Source organism: Trachypithecus francoisi, unplaced genomic scaffold, assembly GCF_009764315.1.
Source record: "Trachypithecus francoisi isolate TF-2019V2 unplaced genomic scaffold, Tfra_2.0 Lachesis_group13, whole genome shotgun sequence".
In the NCBI taxonomy this organism is placed as follows: domain Eukaryota; kingdom Metazoa; phylum Chordata; class Mammalia; order Primates; family Cercopithecidae; genus Trachypithecus; species Trachypithecus francoisi.
Genome location: NW_022681458.1, coordinates 23,114,975 through 23,141,691, shown reverse-complemented (window position 1 = coordinate 23,141,691; position 26,717 = coordinate 23,114,975). Strand labels below are relative to the sequence as shown.

General features: G+C 53.8%; 1 protein-coding gene and 1 long non-coding RNA gene across 11 annotated transcripts in view; one reads left to right on the top strand and one right to left on the bottom strand.

The window, feature by feature from the left end:
* TNS1 (tensin 1) overlaps window positions 1-26,422 on the bottom strand; it is a 205,819-nt gene extending 179,397 nt beyond the window's left edge. For 2 of the 9 annotated variants that reach the window (XM_033230313.1, XM_033230312.1), the window contains exons 1-2: window positions 13,916-13,972; window positions 1,575-1,612 (exon numbers count right to left, since the gene is read on the bottom strand). Coding sequence is in view for 1 of the 9 variants with exons in the window: in XM_033230318.1 (XP_033086209.1) it covers window positions 1,575-1,612; window positions 13,916-14,030; window positions 26,272-26,304 (186 nt within the window). In the remaining 8 variants the exon portion in view is untranslated. Of the gene's footprint in view, window positions 1-1,574; window positions 1,613-13,915; window positions 14,031-26,271 lie in introns of those variants that run through there. The other 7 variants (XM_033230318.1, XR_004441577.1, XM_033230308.1 and 4 more) reach the window with 7 other exon arrangements.
* LOC117094550 lies at window positions 1,516-9,978 on the top strand. Of its 2 annotated transcripts, XR_004441579.1 has the most exons (3): window positions 1,516-1,654; window positions 6,688-6,914; window positions 9,883-9,978. It is a non-coding gene; the product is annotated as an uncharacterized LOC117094550 (long non-coding RNA). The 2 variants fall into 2 exon arrangements; XR_004441578.1 differs by lacking the exon at window positions 9,883-9,978 and having other exon boundaries at window positions 6,688-6,954.
* Window positions 26,423-26,717: the final 295 nt, after the last annotated feature.

Genomic DNA, 26,717 nt, shown 5'->3' with positions numbered 1-26,717 from the left:
GGAAAGTTCTGGTGTTTAAGGCAAAAAAACTCTGCTCTGGATAAACAGAACAAGGAGGGAGGTGGAAGGAGAAGCAGAAACGTACTCTCCATCCAGGGGAGAATAGGCTGAGGGAGGCTGCAGGAAAGCAGAAGACAAGGGAAGGGGCAGAAAACTCACTGCATGGAGGTACCTGCTGCAAGCCAGGCCCTCTGCACCTCTGCAAGGGGAGCATTCCCAGCTGGAGTCTACAGATGGAGACGCCCTCCAGCAAGGTGTGTGCTTGGCTTAAGTAAAGTTTCTTTGGAGGAAGATTCCTCCCAGACCTGCTTGATCCATTAGCACCCCTTCCCCAAGGTAACACTTGTCCCTCCAAGTTCCCAGTAGCTGAGCATCAGTCACGACATTTTTGAGCACCCACCCTATGCCAGGCACTGGGCTGGGCACTTCACATACATTATCTCATTGAATTCTCGTAACAACTTTATGAGGTAGGCTTCTTATTCCCATTTCCTTGAGGATGAAACAGAGGCTCACAGAGGTACATAACTTGCCCAAGGCCACCCAGCTAATAAGAAGCTAAGCATGAAATGCACCAGATATAGGTCCCCAACTGCTCAATGAATGCTCCTTTTGGAAGCATCTTCTCCTACTCCCTGAATTCCTTGAAAGATCAAATATGAAGAGCAAACGCAGGGAGTGAAAGGGCAAGGAGGGTTACAAGCAACGATGGGAGAAGGTGCAGACATTTGCTGCAAGCGAAAGGCAAGGAATGCCCTTTCCACCCCCCGACAGAGCTGAGCCCATTGGACAGAACCATTTCCTTCCCAAACTCATAATCCATCTTGGTGCGGATCCCCCACCCCCTGTTATTCCAAGAAGCTGATATATGACTCCTGGGTCCAAACCTCAGTGGATACATCAGGGGCTGAGCCAGCCTGACCAGCCAGGGCCCAGCAATTCCTCCAGTCCTCTTGCCTCAGTTTCCCTCTCTCACCAAGACCAGTCAGGAAATATTCATGGGGAAACTGAGGACCAAAAGGAGACCTGGCCAATAAAGAGGAAGGGACAGTCTCTCAGGGGGTTCCAGACCAGCCAATCCTGACCCCCGACCTCATTCTCCACTTAGGCCACCCACCCGCTTCTCCTGCCCTCGGGGTCCTGTGCCTGTGGACACTGAGGTTTTCTAGTTTGGCCAAATTGGGCCAACTGGGGCTTTTCGCGGGCCCGGGGTAACTGAAATGGATCCCCTCCCTCTTCCCCTCTCCCCCTTGAGAACCAGCAGAAACACCTTGAAAGGCCGCTCCCTCGGAGCTCGGTCCCCACCAGACACCCCCAGTAACCGCCCAGATTGCGCGCCGCGCCCCCAACCCAGATCCCCCGACTCCCCAGCCTACCCCTGCCGCCGCCCCCGGGCCTTCGCCTTCACCTTGACCTGCGCCCGCTGCCAGGCCCAGGCGCTTTGCATAAACAAAGAGAGGAGGAGTGACGCCCCGGGCACCGCCCCCGCCCCTCCGGCGCCCCCGCTGCAGTCTGGGACCCCGAGTCAGGCCTGTCCCAAGTCCTCCCGGGCCCGCCAGCCCGCGGCCTCTTACCTTGGCCTGGCATTTCCGATGACAGGAGAAGCTGCAGACTGCAAGAGGGCGAGACACAGAAAGAAAGTTTTAGCCGCGAGGTATGAAATGGAAACTCCGCGAAATCTCCTCCCACCCCAGCCCGCAATCCGCGCTCGGGAGGGAAGGAGGGACGGAGGGACGGAGGGAAGGAGAGAGGGAGAGAGGGAGGGGACGGAGGGGAGCGGCTGCCGGGCCTGCGGGGCGGGAGCGCCCGGGACTGCGGACCCGCGGCCGGGGAGGCAGGGGGCTCCCAGCGCCAGAGCCTCTCCGAGTGCGGGAAGGTGGGGGGAGCAAGGGGGGGTCCCCCACTGGACCCCTGCCAGGGGCAGAGGTAGCCGGGACCCGGGCCCCACGCCAGCCCCACCAAGGAATAAGGGGGGCCTTCTCGCCTTACACACACACCAGGCAGGCAGACGACATCGCAAACCACAATCACACTTACTCTGCCCCAGAGGCAGACACACAGACCCAATTCAGAATCCAGGGGAGGGTCCACGCGTATACACATTACACCCACACACACACACTCACCCAGAACCACTCCCACCCATCCACACAGCCATCCGTGCACACACACACAGCCTCACACACAGATTCATCCAAGAAGACCCCTGACCCAGGGCACCAACACACACAATTTTGTGGGACACCCTTAGATGCAGCCTGACACAGATTTGTGGACACAGACATGTGAACAGATGCTCACATAAACTTCATGTGCATGACTTGAAACACACACACACACATACAGGACTTGCTCTTCTTCCCATTACCAGAAGCTGGAATCAAATTTCCTAGAAGGTTCCCAAGGCCTGGAATGTCCCCAGCCCTGCTGCCCCACCACCAGGGCTCTGGGACTCCACCAAGGGATTTGATGACCTCCCTGCAGATCTCATGGGTGGGTGAGGGGTCTTCTGGGTTCTGCACTGCTTTGGGTCTTGTTGGCTGCCCAGGACCTGCTAAGGCTGGGGGGTTAGGAACTCTGGTTAGAGAAATGGGGAGGGGGAGGTAGGGGAGTACCCTGACTCCAAATCCTCAACAGCCACAGCCCAGGACCACAGCCTTCCACCTCCTTCTCCTAGATCTACTGTACCCCACCCCCTTCCAGCTTTGAACCAGCCTAATTCTCAGCAGAGGGCAGAAAGGGAGGTTGAGGCACAGACGAGGACCAGGAGCAGCCCAAAGAGGCTCCGGGGTTCCCCACACTAAGGCTTCTTCTGGTTTGCCTGAGGCAAAAGGGGCTGGGAATGGGGAAGAGGCAGAAGCTGGGAGGCACACTGGGTGGTGCCTGGAAAGGGACCTTGGCCACTGACCCTAACATGGGATCTTCTCTCAGAACCTAGTCCTGGCCCAGCCCAGGCCTGTGACTCACCAGTGCTGAGCAAAGCTTTCCTGACCCCACCAGCCACCCAACCCAGCTCAGGGACATCTCCACCCTGGCCATAGCAGGACATACTCCCCCGTCAGCCACACAAGCGTTACCATCCCTCTGACCTTTCTGCTTCTCCCTCTCCCTCAGCACCCCCACCAGCTCGGGTAGCAACTCCCTCCCTTTGAAAAGGTGTTCCCTTTTGGACACCAGCAGCCTCTCCTGCCCCACCCCATCCAAATAGAGGAAACTTCCCCTTTGTGGGTCTGACAATGTATGCTCCTTTCTGGGGGACCTGCCTCTCTCTCTCTCCTACACACACACGGGGGGGGAGAGAGAGAGAGAGAGAGAGAGAGGGAGGGAGGGAGGGAAGGAAGGAAGGAGGAGCCTGGTACACAGGCGAGGCTTAATAAATGTTTGCTGAGTTGGACCTGTCTGAATATCTCCCCTGAGGTTTACATGCACCCCCCATTTAGTCATGTCCCCCCACTCTAAGATCGTTCCTGAGCTGTAGACCGCCACCTCAACGTCTCATGTCCAACCAAAAAGGAGTCTCTAAGTATCCACCCAGTCTAGACATGAGGGACACAATAGGGGCTGGACCTCACCTCCCTCCAGCGTGCTCCACACTCTGACAGTTCCCAGAGTGCCTCAGGGCCTTGGCACTTGCTGTGTCAGCTGCTTGGAACACTCCCCTCACCCCAGCACCCCATCGTTCCCTGGACCGAATCCCTCTTATCCTTCGGGAAGCCACCCAAAGTCATCTCCTCAAAGAGGCCTCCCCTGACCACTCAAATTAGAGTAGCTTTCCAATTATTCTTTTTCAGCACCCTGGTTATTTTCTAAAGTTGCCCTGGGTAACTTCTCTCTAGTCTATCTCCCCACACGACACTCAGGAGGGCAGGGAGCATGCCTTTCTCCTTCGTACCGTAGCCCCAGCAGCTAGAACAATGTCTGCTTCAGGCCCACGAGACCATACAACATCTTTGTTCAAACTAGGAGGCCCACCCTCTGGGCAGAGCAGCCCCGGGGACACACAGCTGGGTTCATGCACAATGTCTTTGTGGAAATGGTGAGAAGGTGCCCTTTCTCCAGGCAGATCGGCCCTATGCCAAGATGCATGGCTTGGTAGGCAAAGGGTGGGCTGACTCCTGTGCTGTCTCGGGTAGGCACCCTTGGCAGCACATGGCCTGCATGACTGTACAGGGCAGCCCTGCCTGTCACACAGTGGGCACACACTCAGCAAATGCCCTCAAGTGAGGAGGCAAATGGAGAAATCATCAGGTAATTGCAATACGCTATGCTGAGTGCTTCCTGCACACTGGAATGCAGAAAGCTTGTCCTTGGCAGCTCTACAGAGGAGAACGAGGGAAGACCACCCCCACTCCAGCTCCCAGCCCAGAAGACAAAAGCTTAGCAAACTGAAAGCAAGTGGCAGATGCCAAGCAGGGCAGGCTTGGCCAAGCCTCCATGAATGAATATTGACCCCTGCAGAAGCATCCGCCTCCAACCCCAAGGAGGCCCGCTTGCTGAGTTTCCTCCAGGGAAGCCCCCTATGCATGCCTGTTCCCCTATCTCACATCTCCTCCCAACGGACAGTATGTCCTCCTCTCTAACTTGTACCCCTCTTGCTGTAATCTCAAGTTTAGGCCTGCCAGTCTGCTGGTCTCTCACTTTCAGATCGATGAAATATTCAGATGGGTTGCAGAAAGGGAAACTGTGGCAACCAGCCTCGCAGGTAGCTGCCAATATTTCTTGCCTCTGCTACTCATACCCTTCTGGAGTCCCCTCCACACTAAATAGGGCTGATTTATATAATCCGTCAGATATTATAGAAATGACAGTGTGTGACTTCTGAGGCTAAACCATAAAAGACACTTTGACTTCAGCCTTGGTCTGTTGGATCATTTGCTCTGGGCCAGTGACCATGTCATGAGAACACTCAAGCAGCCCTATGGAGAGGGCCGTGTGGTGAGGGGCTGAGGCCTCCTGCCAATAGCCAGCCCCAGCTTGACAACATTAAGTGAGCCATGTGGTAACATAAGGCCCCAGTCAGGCCTTCAGATGAATACGGCCCCAGTGACATCTTGACTGCACCTTTTATAAGACACTCCGAGCCAGAACCACCCACCCAGCCAAGTCACTCATGAATTCCTGAGCCGTGGAAACCATGTGGAATAATAATTTTGATTTTCTTTTTTCTTTTTTTTTTGTTTTTTTTTTAGACATGGTCTTGCACTGCTCTGTCACCCAGGCTACAGTGCAGTGGCACAATCTCAGTTCACTGCAAGCTCCATCTACCAGACTCAAGCGATCCTCCCACTTCAGCCTCCTAAGCAGCTAGGACTACAGGCATGTGCCACCATGCCCTGCTAATTCTTGCATTTTTTTGTAGAGAGGGGGTTTTGCCATTTGTCCAGGCTGGTCTCGAACTCCTGAGCTCGAGCAATCCTCCTGCCTAGGCTTCCAAAAGTGCTAGGATTACAGGAGTGAACTATGGTACCCAGCCTGTATTTATTTTAAACCACTAAGTTCATGGGTAATTTTTTATGCAGTACTAGATCACTGATATCAGAACACAAGACCCATCAGAATGCAAGAGCCAAAGGTAGCAGATGCTGGGAACCAAAGGCCAGAGCCATCTTCTGGGTCGTACCTTGCCCCTTGGTGCCTACAAACCCTCGCTTTAACTCCTTCCTCACTTCCCTTACTCTACCAAGTAATTAGTCATTGTGTTCCAGAAAGTAACGCTTAGGAAGCTAAGGTATTCTGTAACAGCCCAACTAAGACACCCCCCACCACCATTGCCACCTACCGCTTCCTCCCTTCAACAGAGAAAGGGGAAAAACCCAGGTTCCAACCCTGGGAACATCAGATACTGCTGGGGAGACATCCAGTCTATGAGTGACAGGGACCAGTCTGTGAGTGACAGGGATGCTCACTCCACAGGTACCACTTCTCATCAGAAGGATGGGGACACACAGGGAGGAACAAGAGCAGGAAAACCCCAGCCTTCTCCTCTCCTGAATCTTCCACAGATACACATGTCAGGATGGGCCCCACCTGAGCAGATCATGACCTCCCAGCTCCTTCAGAAGGCCCCAAAATTACACACTCGCCCATGCACCCTCCTAAACCAGTGACCCTGTCCAACCAGAGCTCCATGGAGCCCCCGGAGCCCCTCTCTGCCACAATGTCAGCACTGCCCCTGCACAGCAGGGCCCAGTGGTGGCCTGAGAGGGAGCAGAAAGCCCCTTAGTGGAAAGGGACCCTTAGATTACTCTGCTGGGGTGAAGAGCTGCACCCCCAGCCCTTGGCCCCAGCTCCCGCCCCAGCTGGGCTGCCGGTACGCTGTCCTGGGGTTGCTTCCTGCCTCTCGGGAACACAGGAAGCCAACATTGTTGGGATCTAAATGGCCTTTTCCTCCTGGACTTGGGTCGGAAAATGAGCACATAGCCTCAGTGTGCACCTGACCCCGGCGATAACCACTCGCATGCCTGGTCCAGCTTCAGCTCCTTCCCTGGCCGGCCCAGAGCCACAGGCCTGGCCACCTGCCTGCTCACCGGTCACTCAGCCTGCCTGCTGTTTCATCTCCATGGCCTGGGCTGGAGGTGTGCGGTAGCTAATTTACTGAGTCAACTTATATAGGCCATGGTACTTAGATATTTGGCGAAACATTGTTCTGGATGTTTCTGAGAAAGTTGGTTGGTTTTTATTTTTTAGATGAGATTCACATTTAAATCAGCAAACTTTCAATAAAGCACATGACCCTCCATAATTTGGGTGAGCCTCATCCGGTCAGTTGAAGGCCTTAATAAAGAAAACTGACCTCCTCAAGCAAGAAGGAATTCTGCCAGCACACAGCTCTGGACTCGAACTACAACAGGCAGGGGTACCCTGCCTGCCAACCTACCCTGCAGATTTTGAACCTGCCACAGCTCCACAATCACGTGAGACAATTCCTTAAATAAATATCTTTTTTTCTACACATATCCTGTTGGTTCTGTTTCTGCAGAGAACCCTGACTGATACAAGATGTCCCAGGGGATGGTCAGGGAACATGGTGTGGCTCTGAAGTAAGAACGGGAAGAAACCTTCCAGATCAAGCTTGTCCAGCCCGTAGCCTGTAGGCCACATGTGGCTCAGGATGGCTTTGAATGTGGCCCAACACAAATTTGTAAACTTTCTTAAAATATTATGAGTTTTTTTTTTTTTTTGCAAGGCAGGGGGGCCTATAAGATGGTTTCTTACATGCACCCAACTCTTTCTTTCTTCTTTTTAGTCTTTCTTTCTGAGACAGGGTCTCGATCTGTCACCCAGGCTGGAGTGCAGTAGTGTGCTCACAGCTCACTACAGCCTCGACCTCCCCAGGCTCAAGTGGTCCTCCCACCTCAGCCTCTGGAGTAGCTGGGACTACAGGTGTGCACCACCACACCCAGCTATTTTGTGTGTGTGTGTGTGTGTGTGTAAAGATGGGGTCCTGCTATGTTGCCCAGGCTGGTATCGAACTCCTGGGCTCACATGATCCTCCCACCTTGGCCTCTTTCCGCCCCCCCCCCCCAAGATGGAGTCTTGCTCTGTCACCCAGGCTGGAGTGCACGGGCGTGATCTCAGCTCACTGCAACCTCCACCTCCCGGGTTCAAGCAATTCTCCTGCCTCAGCCTCCCAAGTAGCTGGGATTACAGGTGCTCACCACCATACCTGGCTAAGTTTTTTGTATCTCTAAGTAGAGAAGGGGTTTCACCATGTTGGCAAGGCTGGTCTCAAACTCCTGACCTCATGATCCACTCACCTTGGCCTCCCAAAGTGCTGGGATTACAGGTGTGAGCCACTGCACCTGGCCCCATTATGAGATTTGTGTGTGTGTGTGTGTGTGTGTGTTTTAGCTCATCAGCTGTGGTTAGTGTTAGTGTACTTTACGTGTGACCCAAGACAATTCTTTTCCCAATGGGCCGCAGGGAAGCCAAAAGATTGGACACCCTGTTCTAGACCATCCCATCCAGTAGTGTTCAGACTTTTATCTTTTATTTTTACAGCCAAATTCCTCAAGCAGATGGCTATGTGGAATCACAACGACTCTAGTTAAGATTCACTGAATGCAGCCGGGTGCAGTGGCTCATGCCTGTAATCTCAGCATTTTGGGAGGCCGAGGACAGCGAATCACAAGGTCAGGAGATGGAGACCATCCTGGCTAACACGGCGAAACGCCGTCTCTACTAAAACTACAAAAAATTAGCCGGGCGTGGTGGCTGGTGCCTGTAGTCCCAGCTACTCGGGAGGCTGAGGCAGGAGAATTGTTTGAACCCGGGAGGCGGAGCTTGCAGTGAGCTGAGATCGCGCCACTGCACTCCAGCCTGGGCGACAGAGAAAAAAAAAGAAAAAAAGAAAAAGAAAGATTCACTGAATGCTTGCTATATATCAGGCTGTTTGGAGTCCAACATATATATATATATATATATATATATATATAAATCTCACTTAATCCTGTAGTAACCTGATGAGGGAGGTACTGCTATTTGTCACTTTTGTTTTTTTTTTTTTTTGAGACGTAGTTTCACTCTTGTTGCCCAGGCTGGAGTGCAGTGGCGCAATCTCGGCTCACCACAACCTCCGCCTCCCAGGTTCAAGTGATTCTCCTGCCTCAGCCTCCCAAGCAGCTGGGATTACAGGCACGTGCCACCACGCCCAGCTAATTTGGTATTTTTTTTTTTTTAGTAGAGATGGGGTTTCTCCATGTTGGTCAGGCTGGTCTCAAATTCCCAACCTCAGGTGATCTGCCCGCCTCAGCCTCCCAAAGTGCTAGGATTACAGGCGTGATCCACCACGCCTGGCTTTTGTCCCATCTTAAAAAAACTGAAGCTGAGAGGGGTGAGCAATCAGCCCAAGTTCTCATTAGTAAGGCTCAGAGAGGGGATTTGAATCAGGTTATCTAAATCAAGGGCAGGATCACCACAGGATCCTGCCTCCTGACGGATTTAACTCCTAAAACCAGAGCTTCTCTGACTGAGGTGGGCAGAGGTCCCAGAGCCCTGACCCCTTAAGATTCCCTTGGATTCATCTCTTTCTTACCCTCTTTGGCCCCTAAAGCTCCTCCAAAAACCTTACAGCTCCTTCAGAACACAGTTTAGAGCCTCTAATCTAGTCTCACCTCCTCATTTAGAGAAAAGAGAAAGCCAGACCCAGAGAGGTTAAACATCTCACCTGAGGTCACACAGCCAGGTAGTATTAATAGCAAGCCAGGGCTAGACACCCAGGGTCTTCCCACCCTACCAGGCTACCTCTGGTGGTTCCAAGGAGGCCCTCAGACACAGGGCGGAAGCTGGGTTCCCCATTGAAGTAACAGGGAGAAAGAGTTCCTACAAACAAGGTTTCCCCAAATCCAGTGGGTGCCGGCTTCTGCATAGGCTTGTCCGGTTAAAGGATGGATCATCTTTCCAGGTGCATCCTGCCCTAAGGAAACTACAGGTGACTGTCACCCCTTCCAGGCTCACCAGAAGCACTGAGAATGGAAGTTATCCAAGTCTGGGCCCAGATCAGGCCCCGATGGCAGCCCTCAGGCTGCTGAGCCGCCATCCTGGTCTCTTCCTGTGGGTTTCGGCCTGGTGGGAGGTAGGGCCCTTGAGCAAAGCTCTGAGTCCACACAGCCTCCCTCTGGGGCCCCAAGTGCAAATGAACTTCCATAGAACACTTCCCTAGGGACCTGTGGGAAGCCGACTATTTGGACTGAGGAACTCCTACACATCCCTCAAGACCCAACCTGCACATGCCTTCCCTGCTGAAGCCTGACAAGAACGTCTCTACTGAGTCAGAGACAGCCCTCCACACACACAGACACACACACACACACACACACACACACACCTGTGTCAGCTTTGGCACCATGCTCCATGATTGTCTGACTGTGTCTGTCTTCCCAGGTAAGGGGCTGGCTCGCAGCACCAGGACCCGGCACAGCATCTGACCCAGAAGACGGCTCAGTTCCTGATTGCCAGATGGCTGCACGGAGCGCGGAGGAGTGAGCAGCAGCCTGCGTAGAGGGAGCTATCCTACCTCTGCAGACTCCATCCAGGGAGTTTTCCAGGCCCTCCCACTGTCAGGGCCTCAGCAAGTATTCTTAGTCCAGTTCCCTTAATCATAGATGAGAAAACTGAGGCCTGAGCTATTAATTGACTTATCCAAGATCACAGAGGCTGTGAGAAGCAGGGCCAGAAATAGAGCCCGGTCCACTAACAACGCCCCTGCACCTGTTCTCCTGCCATTGTCTCGTCTATCTCTGCATCTTTCACACGGAGCCTTTATCCCTAGCATGAGGACCTATCTTATAGGCACACAGAACCTCAATGCTCCTCACAGCAGCCCCCCAGACACCCAGGACAGGGTTCATATGCAGGAGTCCACAGGGGTTCACAGGTCCAGCGGAACCCCTTTGCCTGCACATCTATGACGCCCGCAGGTCCACCACCTTAGTTTCTTATCTGCCTTATTCATATTTGAGTCTTCCAGAACAAGGACCAGACCCCAGGTTCCTGTCCTCTCTTTCCCACCTCCTTTGGCCGTATTACATCAAATGGGAAATGCAAGAGGGAGGGAAATGGAAGAGGAGCCCAAGCTATAGGTCCAGGCAACCAGGGGGAGACAGGCCAAACGCCCCACTGTCTCCAGATCTAAAAGAGCTTCCTCACTGCGCCCTGCCTCCAGCAGAAGTTTCTTCAATGTTGCAAGTCCCATGGAGACTGGGAATCCAGGGCCTTGACATTCCATGCACCCCACCCCACCTATCACCCCGAGCCACTCATCAGGAGAGTTGCCATGTTGTAGCCAAGACTTGAAGGCTGAGAGCAGAGCAAACCCATTGAGTCAGGCTCAGTGAACAGACATGGGCTGGAGTTTGGTCCACACATGCCCCCTCAGACAGGGAAAAACCCGTACAACCACATGGGGTGGCCCTGGACGGGTGGATGAATGGATGGGCGAGGGGACCTGTCCACCTCGTGCCACCGTGAGCTCCTGACTCCAAAGCACAGACAGTGGCTTCACCCCTGCATCTCCCACCAGTGAACCCAGTAGCCCCGGCCTCCTCCCAGGCCTGGTGATCCCAGTCCCCTTGCTGAGGCTGCACACGTGACCTATAGAACCAGGAACCTTCTTCCGGTCTCCCTATTTGGGCCTGGCCCTTGCACCTTCCGTGGCCCAGTCCTGACACCTGCTGGTCCTGCTACAGCATAGCCCTGGCTTTCTTCCCACCAAACTCCCCACCCTCCAGAGCCCAGCCAGAGCTGCCAAACCAGTCTGGCCACCCACCCTCCCCTCCAGTTCACACCAGCAGGGCCAGGCTGAGATCTAGGTGAAACCAGGGACATGTCTTGCTCACCCTGGGAGCAAGGGGTGCTGTTCACATGAGGTCAAATCTTCTCCTCAACCCAAGCCCTCAGGCCAGGTCAGCTGGGGAACCTAGAGCCATGGAATGCGAGGGCCACCAGAGACTGCAGCCAGAGACATGCCCAAGGTCACACAGTGAATGCTGGCAGGACTTCCTTCTGCCCCCACCCCCAGGCTGCCCCATATCACCATATTGGGAGTCCCTGGGGTGACAGGAAGACACTAGGGAAGGAAGGAACCATGGGGAAGGGCCAGAGGCTAATTTATGCATCCTCGCAGGGCAGGGTGGGGGGCTGTTTTGCAAACAAAATGCAAAACTTCACCCCTAGCAATTCTTCTGTGACTTCTCCCCTGACTCCAGCCCTAAACTGCAAGTCCCAGCCAGACCTCTTGGGAGGAGGGTGACACCACGTGGCTGATTTTGGTATTGCAAAAGTCCCGGTTGGCCCCTTTCCCTCTCGCTGAGAGCACACATCCTGAAAATCTCACTTGGGCCAGCTCCGGGGTGCCTTGGCAAGCGACGTGACCACTCTCAGCCTCAGTTTCCTCCTTTGTAAAATGGGGATGACACCAGCACCTTCTGGGGGATGTGAACATCAGATGAGGTCATGCCTGTGAGTGTTTGGTATGCAGTAAGTGCTTTAGAGATTGTTCAGCGGGCTCTGAGGCCCAGCTTTCCATCCTGCTGGGACTTTGATGTGGAGAGGGGGGCTAGAGAGAGGGGCCAGGGAGAGAAAACCGCATGCGCAAAGGCTCCAGGCAAAAAGGGCATGGCCTGCCTGGCATGCCCAACATAGTGAGGAGTCAGGTGAGGTACCAGTGGTTTGAACATGGAGTCAGGAGCAGAGGAACATGAGGCAGAGAGCTGGGCAAAGGCTGAGCCCACCAGGCCTGGCAGCTGTGGAAAGAGGTCTGCGCTCTGTCTTGGGGATTGTGAGGGACCCCCAAAGGCTTTAAGCCAGGAGCTGACGTAACTGGATTTATGTTTTTAAGTCCCACTGGAAGCTGGTGTGGTGGGTGGGTCGCTGAGAATAGGTTAGGAGACAGGAGAAGGCGAAGGTGAGTCAGTCGCCCACATGAGAAATGACAACAGTGGAATTGGGAGGGATGATGCCAAGAAGCTCAGGGACTCCAGCTGTCCTTGGGAGGCCTTGCAATTGGTGGGATGTGGGGGTGAAGGAGAGGGAAGCATCAGATGGGGCAATGGGGTGAGTGAAGGTGTCAGCCACTGATACTGGGTGCAGGGAGCGCCTGCTGATTTCACTGTGTGATCAGGGACAAGACCCAACTTTTCAGGCAATAATGACAGCCAAGCCCCGGGCCATTCCAGGAGCTCATGAAAATCGTGATTGAAAAGCCTGGCAGACAACAGGTCCTCCGCTAAGTCTGACTCAGGGCCTCTTAAAGTCACCTATGAGCTGCCACAGGAGAGGGCTGGTGCGTCCTTTCTTTGCAGAACTCCCAGTGCCAAGCACATGCCACCCACACGAATTCCACACACCAACCACATCCCATCCACACACCTCAAAACATCAGCCACGTGACCTCAATGCACCTGCCACAAACCCTCCACACAGCTTCTACATACAGACCACATGCTATCCACACACCAAACACACACCCTCAGCACATATCATCCTCATGCCATCCACACAGCAGCCACACACCCTCAGCACACATCATCCACACACCAGCCACACACCCTCAGCACACATCATCCACATGCCATCCACACACCATCCACACACCCTCAGCACACATCATCCACACACCATCCACACACCAGCCACACACCCTCAGCACACATCATCCACATGCCATCCACACACCAGCCACACACCCTCAGCACACATCATTCACATGCCATCCACATACCAGCCACACACCCTCAGCACACATCATCCACACACCAGCCACACACCCTCAGCACACATCATCCACATGCCATCCACACACCAGCCACACACCCTCAGCACACATCATCCACGCACCATCCACATACCAGCCACACACCCTCAGCATACATCATCCACACACCAGCCACACACCATCCACACACCAGTCACACACCCTGACCACAACCTCCGCATGCCACCACACATCAGCCTCACACCCTCAAAACACATCATCCACATGCCATCCAGACACCAGCCACACACCAGCCACACACCCTCAGCATACATCATCCACACACCTTCCACACGCCATCCACACACCCTCAACACAACCTCCCCATGCCACCACATACTAATCATGCATGTTCCACATGCCACTCACATGCCACTCATATACCTTCTTCATGCCACTCACATGACACCCATATACCTTCTTCATGCCATTCATCCTCATACAAGCATTCCATTTCCACGCCACCCTCCACCTGCTATGCCCACCACACCCCCCCACATGCTTGTCATCCAGTGAGCTCAGCGTCCTCCACCAGACGAGAACAAGGCATCAGGTTGGGACCCCAAGGATGTGTGCACAGCAGAGTCCCAGCCTGGCCCTGGCCCAGCCATCTCATTCCCCTGATGGGTGCTCCCATCCCCCACAGCCCAGACAGCTGCTCACCTTTGCAGGTGCAGCCTTCCTGGGTGATGACCTGGCGGCAGATCCCACAGGGCTTCACCTTCTTGAAGGTCTTCACCTTGAAGTGGTGTGTCTTGGGGGCCTCCAGATCCTCTGGCTGTGGGAGGAGAGGCACAGAGTCAGCCCTGGGTAGAAGGCTGGGGTCCTGGGGAAGGAGTAGAGGAACCTGGGGGAGAGGTAGGCAGAGACTGGGAAAAGGATGGCAAGAGCCCCTCAGGGTCCAGAGGAGGGAGGAGGTCCCAGGGACAGAGAAAGGTGTGGGTGGCAGGACGTTCATCCCAGACTCAGGTGGGGCCCGTGACCTGAGTCCAGAGAGCAGCTGGAGAGCTCAGCTTCCGGGACCTGCAACCCCCACATGGCTTCCTACCTTGGCTTTTTTTCATTTATTACGAAGGCATGGCTCACACACAGCAGACTGCACTCATTTTAAATGTGTCACTTGATACGTTCCACACATACATCCCACAGAGCCACCTCTCTGAAGACTCCCTCATGGCCTCTCCCATTCACTGTCCCCTCTCCCCAAGGTTAATACTATTGTGGCTTCCATCACCAAAGAGTCATGGTGCCAGATTTTTAACCTTCATCAAGATGAAATTATCCAGTGCATAGTCTTGTGTTTGGCTTCCTTCACACACCATGAGTCTGAGGTCCCTTTAGGTGGCTGCATCCAGCGCAGCTCCTCCTTTGCCCCTGCCATGCGCCATCCTATTGTGTAGACGCAGCAGGTTTATTTGTCTGCTCTACTGCTGATAGGCCTTCGCTTCTCTAACCCATGACCCCACAATGCCATTTCCCCTCATTCTCTCCCCATTCCACCCTCTCCACCATCCCCTGCCCCAGCCCGGAAGGCTTCTTCCATCTTTATTTTTATTTTCAATTCTTTGCATTATGAAAACACAGAGATGTGGCTATCCTTTTTAAATGACACCACCTTATGCATGAGAGGCAGGCTGGTAGCCCAAGCCTTCCTCTGAGCCTGACTTACCATAAAGCCCTGGGTCAGTCACCACTCCACCACTACCACAGTTTCTCTTTCTGGATGGCACCACACCCCTGGAGCTCTGACAGTCTGTCCTTTGAAACCACATATGGGAACATGCTCCAAGATGCAGAGCCCTGCACAGACACTGCCCAGCTTGCAGGCCCCACGGTGGGGGATGGGTGCCCCTATTTGGAGGACTCCTCAGGGAAAGCATCCCCTGCTCCAGGCACTCACCCTGCGGTCTAACCTGATTCCCTTCCCAGCTGTAGCAGGAGGGAGCAAGACACAGACACCAGCAGCTCCCTCTCTCCCCTCTCCCAGACACAGATCTCTCTGACACCCCTCCACACACGTGTGCGCACGCACAGAGACATGATCCCAGCCCTGCGGAGTGTGGAGCATGCGGGAGGAAAGTCCACTTGTTCCTGTTCCCCTCCTTGCACCTGCCCCAGAGCCCCCTGGGTCTGAAATAGAGGCTGGAGAGGAGGACTGTGAGTCCAGAGCAGATAGAATGACGGTGTCCCACACACAAGCCCGCGTGTCTAGGACTCCTATCTGAAGACACTGCAGAGGTGAGTCCTGGGTGACAGAGACTAAGTCATAGAAACACAGAGAGAAAAACAGACAAAATGAGACTGAGTCAGAGGCAGAAAGCCAGAGAGGCAAAGAGGCAAAGGCATAGAGAGAGGGACAGAGGGAAAGAGAAAAGGACAAAGGAGAGAGAGGGGTGCGGGAAGCAGACAGGACAGAGAGAGGGGAGCAATAGAGAGACAGAGAAGAAAGACCAAGATAAAGGCAGACAGAGAGAATGAGAGAGATGAGACAGAGACACGCAGAAACTAACAAGGGGGTCAGAGGCTCAAAGAGAGACAGAAGGACATGGGAGCTCCCAAAGGCCAAATCCAGGAAGATCGGAGCATCAAAATACATGATGATAGGAATGGCTTAAATGTGTGTATGCTGACAATCAGAAATGCAGTCATCGCCACATAACGACAGTGGTCCCATAAACTTATAATACTGTATTTTTACTGTCCCTTTTCTACATTTAGATATTTTAGATATACAGTTCCCAGCCTACAGGGTTCAGTACAGTGACATGCTGTGCAGGGTTTTAGCCCAGGAGCTACAGGTTATACCATACAGTAGCATAGGTGTGCAGTAGGCTGTACCATCTGGATACATAAAAGTACTCTCTATGATGTTTGCACAATGACAAAATCCCCCAACAACACACTTCTCAGAATGTATCCCCATTGTTAAGTGACTCATGACTGTAACTGAACAAACAAAGTTTGATAAGGCACAAGATATTTACATCATCTCCAAGCACCTCCCCACATCATACTTAGAAATTACAAAGAGGAAGAAAGTAACTTTTCCTGGCTTCCTCCACTTTAATCAAGTGATCAAAGTTAGCATCACTCCAGTGGTAATGGGATGATGGAGCCAAGCTTGGAGCAGGGGTGCGCTGAGAACAGACGCCGCTTCTGCGGTATCCCTGCCAGAAAGCCTCAACCTGAATCGAATCATGAGGAAACATCAGGCCAACCCAAACTAAGGGACAGCCCACACATTAAACGTCCTGGAATCTCCAAAAGTGACAAGGTCATGGAAATCAAGGAAAGGCTGAGGAGTTTTCCAGACTGAAGGCAGCAAAAAGACTTGGCAACCAAAAGTAACTGCAGCTTCTGAACCAGGTTCTGTTGATGTCCACAGGACATCACTGGGACCACTGGCGGGACTTCCCTGAGTCTAGATTGAATGGTAGTAAGGTATCCATGTCAGTTTCCCGATTTTGATAGCGGGGCTGGTCAGGTAAGAGAGTCCTTGTAGAAAAATCAGGAAAGTATTTAAGGGTGGTGGGGCATCACGTCAGCAACTTACTCTCCGAGTTCTGGAGGGGAGAAATGTTCTTTGCACTGTATTTTCAACCTTTCTAAAGTTGCTTAGAAATTTAAAGAGACAAACAGAGACAGCAGGGGTGGGGGAGCAGAGACAACAGCCCAGGCTAGAGGTGGGGACTGCTGAGGGTGGGGAGCTGGAGCCCAGCAGTGCCCCCTGGTGGTCAGGGAGGCCTCTGCGGGATAGATCCAGCCAGCCACCTCTTGGGTTCTGATATTTCAGAGAGCTGGGTTCTAGGAGCTTCGGCTGGGGCTGGGGTGAGGGTCGGGCAGGGTACTGCCCAGCTCTGGGCCTCACTCTGTGACCCCCATCCCACAAGAAGAGGCAGGTAGGTCCCTTCTATTCACCTGTCTCACCTCCCCTGGTTTCTGTCTCAGGCCTGGACTTGAGGGACTTCCCTTAGATTTCTGCCACAAACATTCCAGGGAGGGGGCCCTGGTCAGTGTCAACTGTAGCAGTCCAGGCCTGGGGTCGGGGGAGGTGCAGAGGGGGGACCTGGGATTCAGTTTAAGTGCTGTCTGGGGGAGGCAGAAAGGAAACCCTAAAGCCAGCTCTCCCGGTCCGACTCTGGCAATCCACAAGCCTGTCTCTCCCACCCCACTAAGTCAGGCAAAGCCCATTGCTGCTTACCCGGCAAACTTCCCTCCCCATGCCCCATATCCAGCCCTTTTCCCAAAGCCGAGGGATATAGGCCTTCTTCCCAAAGCACAGTTAGCGCAGCAGAGTCTCCCAGAAGACAGCCCTGGCAGCCCAATGACCCCATGAGTGGCATGTGCAGCCTTCCAGACCAGCTTCTCCTAGGGGCCCCAGTTTGCCTGCTCTGCCAGCCCAGCCTCAAGAAATCTGAGTTTACAAAATCTTTCGCCCCTGGGGCCTGGAGGGCAGGGACAGGGCTTCAGGTCCATCTCTGCCCTTGCTCAGGCCTCTCTAAGCAGCCACAGGGGATGCCCCAGGACACTCCTGCCCCTCAGCCCTACTGGGTCCTGGCTGTGGCTGAGCGAGCACTGGGGGAGGAGTCTGGAGACCTGCCTTCTAGGCTATGTGACATTGAGAATATCAGTGACCTTTCCTGAGCCTCACAGTCCTCAGATGAAAAATGGGGAGTTTGAACCAGACAGTCTTGAGTGTAGAGAGAGGGGGAAATGACACAACAGTCCCTTTGGAATGAAGGGACTTAAAGTGATGAGGGTGGGACTTGCGGATGATTCAGAGAGTGGAATGAATGAGGAGACATCACTCCTCCAAGAAGGAGGCTGTGAAGGGTGGAAGCTGTGAAGTCCCTTGCTCTGGTGGGAGCAAGGGACTAGCTCTGCCACCTCCAGGCAAATGGCCCCAGGCTCTGCTGGCATCCACTTAGTTCCACTGTAAAACAGGGTCACTGAGGTGATCTTGTTAAAACAGTCATCCCATAGGTTTGATGTTCTCAAGATGCTAGAGGAGAAAGTCTAGGGTCGGTTAGCTTCCTATCCTCAAATATATGAAGGAAGAGTCATTGTAAGCAGGCACCAGACGTTATCTGTGAAGTTCAGAAGGCAAAACCAAAACCAGTGGGGAGGCACTGCAAGAAGGCATAATGAGACTCAGTGGGAAAAAAGAACTTAACAATCAGATGCTAAAATATGGGCTAAGAAGAAAAGCGGGGTGCCTGGTACCTATCCAGCCCTCCCCCCGGGTTGTTCTGCAGGTACAGGCAGAGGATGTAAACAAGCCCCATAAAGTGCAAAGTGCTGTTCAAGGGTAATGGCTTGTTATGACAATGATCGTCATTTTTCCTGACAAGTGGCAGACAGCCTCACGGAGCACACCCCGGGCCCTTCCTTTGCTGGTTCCAAAGGAACCTACCTGGGGAAAACTCAGGGGCAGAAGGAGACACAGCCACAGCTTGGAGCTGCCTGGTCTCTCCACACCCCCACCCCCCAGCCCCCACCTCTCTCAAGAGCCAGGGCCCAGAAAAGGGGAAGGGCTCCAGCCTGTAAGTCCTTCTTCTCCTCCCTCCAAGCCCAGAGCTCTAGCCCCCACCCTGCGACCAGCCCACCCAGCATCAGAGGGCTTTCGTGGCCCTCGGGGCTTCCTCTCTCTTCCCTCCCTCCATGCAGCCCAGTCTTCCTGCCCGGGCGGCCCAGCCAGAGGGGTGTGGCACATCTGGCTTGGACAGCCTTGGCGAGAGTCCTTGGCCCTGGGGTGGGAAAGTCTGTTTGTTGGTTCCTCCCTGCCCTGTGGGGGCAGAGCAGCAGTGAGGGCTGGGTGGTGATGAAAGGGGGTGATAGACCCCGGGGTTCCCAGCTCCTGAGCTCCTTCTACAAAACTGCCTCAGCACTACCTTCCACAAGCCTTCCTGTGGCCGAAAAGCCCTGGATGATGTGGGGAGAGGGCTGGAGTCTGCAAGCTAGGCAAGGGGATCACCACACACAGGCCTAGGGCAGACCTGGGAGGTCAACTCCTCTCACATTCGCTCAGCCTACTAGCCATCCACTGCCCCATCCCCCCTCACCCTTAGGCTGGGAGGCCTGGTGGGCATCCAGCATCGTTTATGTGGGAAAGGCTCAGATCCCCAGTGGGGCTTCAGGCTGGCTTCTGGGAGTCCCATGGGCACCTCAAATTCCAGCTTCCTCCAACCCCACTTCACCTTTACACACACACAAGTCCCCCACCCCCATGCCTAGCCATGTTCTTGGCCTGACCATGTTGTTAGTCGCCCCAAGTGGAAAGCTCTGAGTCACTCTCAACTCCTCCCTGCACCTCCCCCACCCCCAACTAACCAGTTGCCAAATCCTGTGAATTTTGCCTCCTAAACACTCATCATCCTGTGCTTTCTAATCCTACTGCCTCTGCCCTATATGAGGCCCTGGCACTTCTCCCCAGGGCTGTTGCAGCAGCCTCCTGGGCCCCGACACCAGGCCGCTCCCACCCATAGCCCCTACACTACACAGCCTCTTAGGATCACAACTACAGCTCTGTAGGGTCTGGCACGTCCACTCACCCCAAATGCTGCCATGTCTTCCCAAGTGTCCGGAATAAACCCTGCTCTCCCTGGAGCCAGCAGGGGAAGAAGTATCGGTCCCTACCCAGCCCACCCTGCCAGTCCCAATCCCCAGGATCCACTTCCTGACTCCCTGCCCTGTGTCCACCCAGGCTGCTCCACACTCCCCAGCACCCGCCACCCCTCTGCACCTCTGAGCCTCTGCCCAGAATTCCTTCCTCCTCTCTTTGCTTGTCTAGCTTCTAGACACCTTCAAGGGCCTGATTCAAACTTCATCCGCTCAGCAGGGGTCTTCCCAGATACCCCTGGATCCCTGTCAGAATCCATTTCCCCACCCGCTGTCTCCTCATTTTAGTTTGAAAAGTGCAAAAGCTTTGGAAAAGATGAACACGCATGTTCCCTTTCCCTATGATCACACTCAGAAATTCAGCATCAGTACAATCCCATTGTCTAATACAGTCATTCTACTGCCCCAAGAATGTCCCTGAGAGCCGGGGTGTTGTTTTCATTTTCATTTTGGATTCAGGACGCAATCAGGATCCTGAACTGTCTTTAGTGGCTGAGTCTCTCATCCTTTAACCTAGACACGTTATCCATCTCTCATTTTTCTTTCTGACACTGATGTTTTTAAAGGTTTCAGGGCAGATGTTTCGCAGAATGCCCCTCGATTTGGATTTTGGTCATTTCCTCATGCATCAGTACAGACTAAGATTCTGGGGAGGAATATGATTACCTCAGTGTCCCCTGCTTTTCCCTTTCTTTGAGCCTCACCATAGTACTTGCTGCAGTCTAACGGCCCCTGCACTTGTTACCTGGGCAAGTAGCTTAACTTGCTCTGCCTCACTCTACTAATCTGTACAATGGACCAATGACAGTCACCTCCCATAGGCTGTTGTGAGGAAGAAATGAGATTGTGCCATAAAGTCGGTGGAATGGGGCCTAATAGTGAGCACTCAGCAGCGGTGAGCGATTCGTGTTGTCAAACTACCCGCCAGGTAGACGTGTCTGACACACATCTTCTCTGTGTCCTCCGCATCCAGCACAAGTCTGAAGAATCACATGGGTAAAGCTACTGTCTGGCCTCTGTTTTCTGTAGTGAAATCACACCCCATTCCCATGGACCTGCCCTCAGAAGAGAGAGAATGTGGGACCACCCTTGTCACAAGCCAAGACACCAGGTGACCCAGTGCTGTCATCTTCTGGTTGAGGAGATGCTCCTGGACTCCAATCACCGGGAATCACCAAGGAAAGAAGGAAGGCAGACAGTGACATTTCCCAGGACTTCCCAGGCACTTCCCAGGCCACTGCCCAAGAGCCTTTAACTCCTGACTCAGTTTCCTGAGCAAGATGAGTTCTCTCCATCAGTGTCTCTCTCTTTCTCTCTCTCTCTCTCTCTCTCTCTCTCCCTCCCTCCCTCCTCCTCAATGCAGGTTGCCCACATTTCTGATGCATCAAGCCCATTTTCTGCACTGCAACAAAATCATGTCCTGGCATGGAAGGGTTCAGAGATGGGGCTAGTCTGAGGCCCCATCAGTGGGGCCAGGAGCCCTAGTGAGGAATTGGAATGGATTTTCTCATTTAATCCTCACAATGATGCCCTACGCTGGAGTGAGGAACCTGCCCAGGGCCCTTCCTGCATGGCCCTGGGCCTTGCTCTGTTGCCAGGGCTGGAGTGCAGTGGTGTAATCATAGTTCATTGTAGCCTTGACCTCCCGGGCTCGAGTGATCCTTCCACATCAGCCTCCAAGTAGCTGGGACTACCAAGCACACACCACCATGCCTAGCTAGTTTATTTGTTTTTCATACAGACATGGTCTTACTATGTTGCTCGGGCTGATCTTGAACTTCTAGGCTCAGGCAATCCTCCCTCCTTGGCCTCCCAAAGTGCTGGGATCACAGGTATGACCACTGTGCCTGGCCAGACTCACCTGTAGATCTAGTTTAAAATTCACCTCCCAAGGAGTCTTTCCTGAGACCTCCTCCCCCAGTCCAGGTTAGGTCCCACTTACATCCCCCAGAGGTTCCCTCTTGGTAACACCCATCCTGCTTGCAATCATGTGCCCAATATGTGCAAGCAGCTTGAAGAGAGCAGGCCCTCCATCATAATCCGTGAAAAGGATGGAAAGGTGCATGGGGGGTGTAGTTAGAAAGCCAAATGACAGGATGCTTCCTCCATCACACAACCTTCCCAACACCATGCCCTGACCCTGGGCTGCCCACCACAGTCCTCTTCGCTGATTTAGGGCTCATGTGTCATTCTTAGGGCTTGATTCTCACAGACCCCACATGCCCTGCCCCAAAGCATTCCCAGAATGGAGAACCCTGGCAGAGGATGCAGCAGATGGGGTTGGAGTCTCAACTCTGACTTGCTGGGTAGCCTTGAAAATGTGCCATCCTACAAGAAACGCTAACATTTATTGAGCTCTTATATGTGAGAGACACTTTACTAAATGCATGTGTGGATTAGCTCATTCAAAAGCGAACAACCCTATAGGTAGGTGGGGAAACTACAGCACAGAGATGTGAAACTACTTGCCTATGGTCACACAGCTGTCAAGTGACAGGCCCACCCAGAATCCAGCCCAGGCATTGCATTCTCGGCCAGCATGCTACACTTCCTTTCAACAGTGCAGAAAAAAAGGGCAGTGCTGCTCCCCAATTTTGTGCCTCACACATCACTTTGCAAAACTTTACAAAAGGAGAGTCTTATTTCAGACCCTGGCGATTCTCATGCAGCCCAGCCTATCTCCCAAACCCACAGTCAGGAGGCCCTTACAGGTCAACCAAACTAGAGAGAACTAGTTCAGGACCAAAGCGACAGATTGGGGTCTGCATGGCTAGAATTGTGCACAAAGAATCCAGAGCTCATGAAGACCCTTCTGTCGAAAATGTGTGCTTAGCACTGGGCAGGACACCAACTCCAGGAAACAGAATACATTATCATCTGCAGCTGGATGTGGCCTTAGAGAATAGTGTCCAAGTTTCAGCGAGGTCCAGAAAAGTCGAGTAACCAGCTTGAGACCACTCAGCTTGCTCAGGGCAGGGCCAAAGCTGCACTTGACTCCCAGACCCTGCCTGGTGGCTCTTTCAGCCTCACCCTGAGCCCCTTCCCTGTTCCTGAGCACAGAGCGAGCCCCTCTGGAAGGAAGGGCCTGCACCTCTAACTCCACCGCACAACATCAAAAAGCCTCAATTGCTAGCCATGCAATTATTTTCTAAATAAACCGTACTTGAATATGTAATAGCAAATGGGCTCACTTGATGAGAAAATCAAGTTATGCATAATAAATAGCTCTGCTCCTCAGCTAATAAAGTGATTTTTATTCCTAGGGCTTGTTAAAACTATGCACTCCAGATATATTACTTCTTAGATGACAAGATGACACAGTTGCAGCTTTCCCCATACAGAAACTTGTGAACCAATAGACGCAAGCACTCACTCTAGGGCACAAGACCTATCGCTGACAGATCCTCCCTGAGACCACCGATCCAGCCAGTTCCTGGCCTCAGAGTAGCTGGTCAGAGTCCCTGGGCAGTCAGGAGACTCAGCCCAAGGAGTAGAGCCCTGTCCCATGATACCCTTCCCAGGGAGATCCTCCCCCAGCATCAGGTCTGGGATACAAAGGATCCCAAGAACCAGGCAGGAGACTGTGGAGTGGGAAAGGGGCCAGCATTTGCTGTATGCACCTACTGTATGCCTACATACTTGATCTTTTGACATCTATTGTCTCTTTCCCCATCCTAGTCATACAAGGAGTATATTATTCTCCCCACTTTACAGATCAGAAAACTGAGGCTCATGAAGGGAACTGTTTTACCAAGCCTGCCCACACCAAATGATGGAAATAGGGTTTGAGCCTAGTCCTGTCTGGTGCCAGGACTGCTTCCTCTGTCCAGTCTCTACTGCCCCAGTCTCTGGCCCACCCTGGCCATGGGCATCACAGCCAGCCAAGAAAGAATGGGGACTAGGAGAGGAGAGGAAAAGGAGGCAGGGGAGGGACACAGGCTTTTCTAGTCAAAGACACTCAAGGCTGGGCATGGTGGCTCATGCCTATAATCCCAGCACTTTGGGAGGCTGAGACGGGTGGATCACTTGAGGTCGGGAGTTCGAGACCAGCCTGGCCAACACGATGAAACCTCCTCTCTACTAAAAATATAAAAATTAGCTGGGCATAGTGGCGCACACCTGTAGTCCCAGGTATTCGGGAGGCTGAGGCAAATAATTGCTTGAATCCAGGAGGTGGAGGTTATAGTGAGCCAAGATCATGCCACTGCACTCCAGCCTGAGCAACAGAGCAAGACTCCATCTCATTTTAAAAAATGAATAAATAACAATAAAGACACTCAAGGAGACCCACAGCTGCCTTGGTCCCCAGACTCTTCCCCCTCCTCTTGGGGAGGGTATAACACCCGTAGAGCACTCTACCTGCCAGGCACTGCCCTGGGGAATTGTATCCCTGGTAGAGATACAAAATCTCATCCCTACCTCTCTGCACCCCGTTTCTCTAAAATCCTCATTTCACCCATGGGGAAGCAGAGGTGCACCGGGATGAGGCACTTTTCCCAATATCAGTCAGCTGAAGGGGACTACAGAGCCCTCTCTCCATTCATAGCAGCTTGTCACCCCTGGACGTCTACCTGCCATCCTTCTTGTGTCACCCCCAGACGTCTACCTGCCATCCTTCTTGTGTCACCCCCAGACGTCTATCTGCCATCCTTCTTGTGTCACCCCCAGACGTCTATCTGCCATCCTTCTTGTGTCACCCCCAGACGTCTATCTGCCATCCTTCTTGTGTCACCCCCAGACGTCTACCTGCCATCCTTCTTGTGTCACCCCCAGACGTCTATCTGCCATCCTTCTTGTGTCACCCCTGGACGTCTACCTGCCATCCTTCTTGTGTCACCCCTGGACGTCTACCTGCCCTCCTTCTTGTGTCATCCCTGGACGTCTACCTGCCCTCCTTCTTGTGTCACCCCTGGACGTCTACCTGCCCTCCTTCTTGTGTCACCCCTGGACGTCTACCTGCCCTCCTTCTTGTGTCACCCCTGGACGTCTACCTGCCCTCCTTCTTGTGTCACCCCTGGACGTCTACCTGTCCTCCTTCTTGTGTCACCCCTGGACGTCTACCTGTCCTCCTTCTTGCTGCAGATCTCCCTCCTGCCCACCTCTGTCCTCAGCACAGAGATGAACCTGGCCAAGGCTCCCATTTTCCAGATGTCAACACCAGCCTAGTAAACCACAAATGCATCCTGTGTGCAGGCCTCCCAGTCACTCTCAATCTATTAATCCAACCCATCCCAGCACCCCAGCCCAATGTGCCACCCAAACCTCCTCATTCCAGGCCCCCTCCACAACCCTTTCTTTCTTTGCCCAGAGGATACCTGGCTGCCCAAGTTTGTGTTCCCACAACTGACCCCAGCATGGGCTTGCCTGGGCCAAGAGGGCCCTCCCAAGGAGTGGCCAGAACAAGGAAAGGGACAGGAAAGGCCACATCTGGAGCACAGTCCTCAAGCCCCCTCCCCCAAACCAGTCATCACTCTCTCAGAGCCCGACAGTAACCTCAGCCAGGGATGACTTCCTCGCCCTCCTGACCCCATGCATGCCTTTGCCTAGCCGAGACAGCCCCACAGGAGCCCCTCTGAGGAAGGGGTCCTCTCCTCCTCCGACCCCCAGCCCTTCTGCAGCAGGCAGCCCTCTCCCATCCCCCTTTTCCCGGGAGCCTCAGCCTAGGTCTGGCCTTAAGACTTTTAACTTTCACCACATGGCTCCCAGGCCTCTCTCCTGGCCCCCCAGGCATCCCCATCCTGGGACCCACCTTCTTGAACCTGGGGCCAAGAAAGAAAGGGGGAAGAGCAGGCCATGGCTCCCTCCTCCGGGACGGGGAGTCTTGGTAGCAGGGGAGAGCTGTGGAGGAAGGGATGGCAGTGGGTGGAAGCTGAAACTGGGTGTAGAAGGAATAAAGGGGATGGAATCTGAGAATTCTCTCCCAGTCCAGCTCTTCCAGACTTAATATTCAGGGCTACTATTCTCTGCTCCCCAGCCCCACCACTGCCTCCTCCTCAAGCTCTTGGGCTCAGCAAGTGAGGGGGGGTCAGTGAAGAATTTTCACCCCATTATGGGATGTGAGTTAGGGGGAAAGGCTCCAAAGAGAAGCAAACTTCTCAATGGCTTCCTTCCACTTACAGCTCTGGGACTCCATTGGGGGGCGGGGAGGTGGGACAGGGGATGTACTGACCCGGGGACCCTGGGCTTGGGCCCTGTTGGTGGGGAAAGTCTTCCGGCTGAGGGTTGCTCAAGTCAGTCTGTCCTTCTGTAGGTCAGACTGTAGGTCAGAGGCAGAAAGGCCCCTCCTTCAAGACTGACACCCCCCACCCCAGGCTCTCAGCGAAAGGATAAGGTGGCAGGGGCCGCTGGGGGACGGGAGGCTTAAGGAAGAGTAATGTCGTAGCTAAAGCAGCCAGACCTACCCAGAGCATGCAGGACAGACAGATCCACGTCATCTTTGCCGGGTCCCGTCCCTCGGGCACGCCCAGGGCCTGCGAAGAGCCCCTGAAGCTAGAGTCCCCGCGGTGCTGGTAGAAGGGCTCTCTGAGTCCGCTGCTGCTCCAGCTCCGCCAGCATCTGCCGGGCCTCTCGCCCTGCTGCCTCCAGCTCACCCTCCCTCCTCCTCCTCCTCCTCTCCCCCACTCCACCCCCTCGTCCCAGCCTCCTCTCTCCTCCCTCCTCCCAGGCTCCACCGGTGGCCTTGAGGGTCAGGAGCCCTGCTTTGCAGGGGTGTAAAGGGGACAGGGAAAAGAGACAGCTACCAGAGGCAGGGCCCCCCTAAGCCGCGCCCCCACCCCAGGACACAAAACCCCTGTGTGCCACTAAGGCTCCTCCATCTTCTGATCTGGTGCTGGTGGGCCTAGAGTCC